Below are 4,848 nucleotides of genomic sequence, written 5' to 3'. Positions count from 1 at the left end.
CCTCCTCTTCCTCTTCCTCTTCCTCCTCTTCCTCTTCCTCTTCCTCTTCCTCTTCCTCCTGTAGCTGTAGATGCTGCCATCTCCGCTCGCTTTCCTCCCGTCTGACAGGCAGGAGCAGAAAGGGAGCTCGAACATGCTTGTCTCCATCCAGCGATGGTGGCGGGTCAGTGGCTGAAGCATGGCTGACTTCGGTTGAGCTGGCACATGAGCAGGAGCGGAAGGAAGCCAGGCAGAACAGGAGGAGCGAGTCGCAGCGGAGCAAGCTGGAGAGGTTGACAACTTCGCGGACAGTGCGAAGATTTTGACAAGCCGCGACTGCTGGGACAGGAAGCTTGCGAAGGCCAGGCGACAGCTGGAGTCAGCGGCGGATCAGATCTTCGAGGCAGAGGCGACTTTGAACTACACGGTGAGGCAGAGGGGACGTGACGAGCGGAGGTTGAGGGTTGACAAGACTGCTGTTGTACAGCTGAGGCTGCTCGAGGAGGCGGGTGCGAACTCGAAGTAAGAAGGTCCTGCTGGGGTCCTTCCTGACTCGCGAAGGTTCTGGGGGCAGGAGGTGAAGCAAGCGGAGGTCGCGTATGAGGAATGGACTGTGAAGTTGGAGGAACGAGGAAACTCAGGTGACGTGTGCGATAGCTGTCGACTCCTGCTCCACGTTCCTGCCATCCCCTGCTCTGCCCCACTCGTGTTCCTCTCCTTCTCTCTCTCTTCCTTCCTCTCTCCCTCCTTTGGTTCCACTTTCTCTCTTCTTCCTCCTTTGGTTCCACTTTCTCTCCTCTCCAATCTTCCCCTTCCTCCTCCCGTTTATCCTCCCCCTCTCCCCTCTGTGCCTTCTCTCTCCCCCCTCTCCTCGTCCTGCTCCCTCCGTCTCCTCCTCGTCTCTGACCTGACCTGCCCCCAGCTATTCATTCGGATGGGGTCTCCTTGCTCGTGCACCTCGAGCGAGCAGAGGAGTGGCTGCTGGAGGCGAACTCGGAGGTAGCCCGACCCTCCTCCTGCTCCTCCCCTTCCTCCCTCCCCCTTCTTTTTCCATCCTCCTCCTGCCCACCTCCTGTCCGCCTCTGTATGCCCTCTGTTTCCTTCTCTTTCCTTCTCCGTCCCCTTTCCCTTCATCTGCTTCATTCTTCTGCTCTCCTTCCTCTTGGTGTCTTATGCTATTCACCATAGGCTACTCGAGCCATGCAGACGGAGTGCGAGAGGGTGAGGAGGAGGAAGAGGAGGAGGAGGAGGAGGAGGAGGAAGTGGTAGTGGAGAGTTTGGCTGCCGTGACAGACGTCGAGCAGACGAGGGACCGAGAGGAGGCAGGCAAGAGGCTGAAGGAGGCGGAGGAGGAGCAGGTTTGACAAGCGAAGGGGCTGAGGTGGACGCGCCTGACTAGTTGGCAGTCGAGCTGGACCAAGAAGGTGGAGGAGCTGGAGAAGAAGCTGGAGGAACTGCTGGGTAATAGCGCGAGAACTGATCGGAGCAGGGAAAGGAAAGCGCATGAAGCTCTGGATAGAGGAGGGGCAGAGAGGAGGGAAGAATCGTAAAGAGGAGGAGGAAGAGGAGGGAAAAGTTGTACATAGAATAAGAATGCGAGCAGGGAGCTGTTTGATTGCTGCGTGTGAAATGAAAATGTTTCTGTTGTTTTACAACCACAAGGTCTTCGCCCCTCCTGCTCTCCTCCCCTCAGCTCCTCTACCATCAAGCGAAGATCTCGATAGCTTGCTCCTGCTGCTGTATAGAGATCATTGTGTAACCCTCCCCTCCCCTCCCCTCCCCTCCCCTCTCCTCCCCCTCGACTTGCAGTGCTTCCCTCACCCGTCCCTTCCCCTCCCCTTCACTCCAACCCTTGTCTCACCTCCGAGGAGTGGGTGATTTCCTTTTTCGCTCGGGCTGGGAGGAGGAGGAGCTTGCAGCTGCATCGCTGTTTCCCGCAGGTGAAGGATGTCCGCTAGGAACCAATCACTTCCTCTTTCCCCCTCCTCCCTCCTCCCTCCTCCCTCCTCCCTCCTCCCTCCTCCTGTCCCTCCTACCTTGTCGCTTGTCGCCATAGCGGGCAGCAAGGAGGTCGGCGAAGGCGAGCAGCACAGCAGGATGATTGGGGTTCAGCTTCAGGGCCTCACACAGGATGTCCTCCGCCTCCTAGGAGCGAAGGGTCAGCAGGAGACGTCGAGGAGAAGGTGAGAGAGACTTTGAGGTCTCCTTCCTTGACCCGTTTGTTGGCCTTCTCGCAGAGCATCAGACAACTTCTAGCCTCCTGCTCTTCCCTTCCTCGCACAGGAGCTGCTGAGGTCGAAGAACCCCTCGGGTCTCTTCCTCCTCTTCTCCCTTGATACATGTCAGCTTCATCTCCGGACACGAGCTTCCTTCTCGGCGAATTCTTCTGCAAGTTTGACGGGCTCGCTCTCTGAGGAGATTGTAACCTCGACACGACTGATGGTTGATCGACAGATGTTCGGGACTCCGACGATCGTCGTAGCCTGTCAAGTCGGTTCGGATTTCCGTCTGCCCTCGCGTGACGTTTCGACGAGGATCGCGGGCTTGCCTCATCGCAGCTGTCAACCGGCTCGTCACTTGACAAGACGTTGCAAGTAGCCGTTTCATCCTCCCCCTGCTCATCTGCGATCCTCGCAGCTTCCCAGGCCTCCATGCTGAGCCGCTCGCGGTACCGAGCTGGAACTGCCTCAGCGAGCTTTGCCATGAACCTTGCTTGAAGCTGACTGTCGCTGCAGCTCGTTGACAGCTCCAACATGTCGCGCGAGCTGCTTCTTCCGAAGGGTGCTGCTTGCTCTGACTGCTCTTCTGACGCCACCTGAAGTTCTGATGACAAGCATGTTATCGTTTTCAGCTCGCAACAGATGTCTTGTGCCAAGGAGCGTATCATCCTAAGTTGAGAGTCCTTGCCGTCCGTCAGTGCGTGCTGCTTGGTGGCTACCATCATGTCAAAGGGATAGGGAGACGGTTGAAGAAGGAGCGCGGCAGGAGAAGGAGTACGTTCAGTCTCAACCCCCGTGTCAAAGCTCAGGTCGGACATTCCTTTCTGTTCATCGCGATCACAACATTCTCTGCTGAGGAACATCTTCCGCAAGAGAGCGTCGCTCAGCTGCTCCAGCAACTCAAGGATCACCGACATCTTCTGCTGCGAGAACAAGTAGTGGTGCAATAGCGTTGACTCCAAGGCTCGGATCTGAGAGAGCAGGAACGCGTTTTCCTTGTGCAGGAGCTCGATTCTCGCATCCTTGTCTAGAGTTGGGACAGGGTTCTTCGGTTCTTCCATGTACCAAGGAACCTTCATAAACTGATGAGGACTAAGAATCTGCAAGGTCACTTGGTCAGTGAACTTCAAGTCCCCATCAGGCTGCCTCTTTCCTCTCTCCCTCCTTTCTCCCTCCTCTCTCCCTCTCCTCTATTTTCTCTCCCTCACTCGTCCTGTTCCCTACGATGCTGTTCCCGCCCTGCCGTCACTGGATCTAAGTTCTCGCCGTTTGTAGCAAACAGTACCCCTGTCTTCTACTCGTTTCAAAAGGGTAGGGGTACATTGACAAGGACTCAGTATGAATGTTTTTTTAACTGTAAAAGACAAAAAGGAAAATAAGCCTCCAATCCGCCCTTGCCCTCCTCCGCCCCCCCCCCCCCCCCCCCCCCCCCCCCACCTCTGCTCCTGCTCCTGCTCCTGCTCCTGCTCCTGCTCCTGCTCCTTCTGCTCCTTCTTCCCGCTCTCTTCATCCCTCTCCCCGTTGTTCTGGTTTTCCTCGTTGGTCTTTTCATTGCTACACAGGACATGCCTTCTGGTGGAAACAAGGTGCTATGGGGTGCATGAAGTTCTTAGGGCACAAGAACGGAGACTACTCGCAGGGCGCGCAGAGGAGGAGGAGGAGCATCGGCATGCGTAGCAGAGGGTTGAGAAGTTTGACCCTGTCACTGCTGCTCGCATGCGCCGCCTCCTCCTCTATGCACGTTCACTGTCGCAGTCCCGTCGCTGCTCTGGCCCTGAGAGGAGGCAACGGGGGAGATGAAGCAGACGTGGATCCATACGATCCCCTCCTGTACCAACAGCTCGAACCCGACGCTGAGCTGGAGAAGCTGGAGGAGGAAGAAGGAGGAGAGCACGCCGGGGAAAGAGTGACCGAGACTCAACAGCAAGCGACAACCATGGTCAGGAGGAGGAGAGGAGGGAGGAGGGAGAGAAGAGGGAGAGAAGAGGGAGAGAGGAGGGAGAGAAGAGCAAAGAGAAGAGGAGTGATAGATGTTTGAGTGGTAGAGAGAGGAGCAGGAACGAAGAGACCAGAGCCGAGGGAGGAAAGGAGATGAGTTGAGAGGACGAGGAGCTGACATGCTGCCAGGAGTTTGCTCGTCTTGCCGCTCCTTCCCACGAGTCTCAGTACAGCCCGCAGGACTTCCACGGCCCTGGCACATGGCGGTGGACAGCTGACGGGCTGCTGGTGAAGGAGGCAAGGGCTCAGGAGAAGGACGAGTTGGCTGACTTTGCCCACGTCGAGCCCAGCAAGTTCTCGCTGATCCAGCAGTTCTACTCGGCGGTGAGGAGGGAGGAGGGAGGAAGGAAGGGAGGAGGAGGGGAGGGAGAAGGGGGGGAAATGGTGGGAGAGGGGAGGGGGCGGGAAGGGGTAAAGAGGAGGGACAAAGGGGAGAAGGAGGAAGGAGAGGGTAGAGAAGAAGGCAGAGGGGGATACGGGAGGAGTAGGTGGATTGCAGGAGGAATGTTCTTACGTGTCTTCCTTGCAGGCTGTGGCTGCGGAAGGAGAAATTTTCAAAGCGTTCGAGGCTGAACCAAAATAAAGCAACGTTGCTCCTCCTCCTCCTCCTCCTCCTCCTCCTCCTCCTCCTCCTCCTCCTCCTCCTCCTCCT

The 4,848-nt window shown here is 57.1% G+C and overlaps 3 protein-coding genes across 3 annotated transcripts; 2 read left to right on the top strand and 1 right to left on the bottom strand.

The window, feature by feature from the left end:
• Positions 1-153: 153 nt before the first annotated feature.
• GUITHDRAFT_143257 (hypothetical protein) lies at positions 154-1,529 on the top strand (the record flags this gene model as incomplete). Its single annotated transcript, XM_005826587.1, has 7 exons — positions 154-163; positions 213-501; positions 541-620; positions 902-978; positions 1,168-1,200; positions 1,284-1,337; positions 1,386-1,529. The coding sequence occupies 7 exons, from the start codon at positions 154-156 to the stop codon at positions 1,527-1,529; spliced, it is 687 nt and encodes a 228-aa protein (XP_005826644.1).
• A 267-nt stretch (positions 1,530-1,796) lies between these two features.
• GUITHDRAFT_114160 (hypothetical protein) lies at positions 1,797-3,277 on the bottom strand (the record flags this gene model as incomplete). The annotated part of the gene is made up of 3 exons (XM_005826586.1): positions 1,797-1,933; positions 2,016-2,124; positions 2,195-3,277. 3 exons carry the CDS (start codon positions 3,275-3,277, stop codon positions 1,797-1,799), a joined length of 1,329 nt encoding a protein of 442 aa, XP_005826643.1.
• Positions 3,278-3,789: 512 nt separating this feature from the next.
• Positions 3,790-4,779, top strand: GUITHDRAFT_114159 (hypothetical protein; the record flags this gene model as incomplete). The annotated part of the gene is made up of 3 exons (XM_005826585.1): positions 3,790-4,137; positions 4,326-4,520; positions 4,726-4,779. 3 exons carry the CDS (start codon positions 3,790-3,792, stop codon positions 4,777-4,779), a joined length of 597 nt encoding a protein of 198 aa, XP_005826642.1.
• Positions 4,780-4,848: the final 69 nt, after the last annotated feature.

This window comes from Guillardia theta (assembly GCF_000315625.1).
Source record: "Guillardia theta CCMP2712 unplaced genomic scaffold GUITHscaffold_73, whole genome shotgun sequence".
In the NCBI taxonomy this organism is placed as follows: Eukaryota; class Cryptophyceae; order Pyrenomonadales; family Geminigeraceae; genus Guillardia; species Guillardia theta.
The sequence above is the reverse complement of the archived record's forward strand: the minus strand, read 5'-3'. Positions and strand labels throughout refer to the sequence as shown.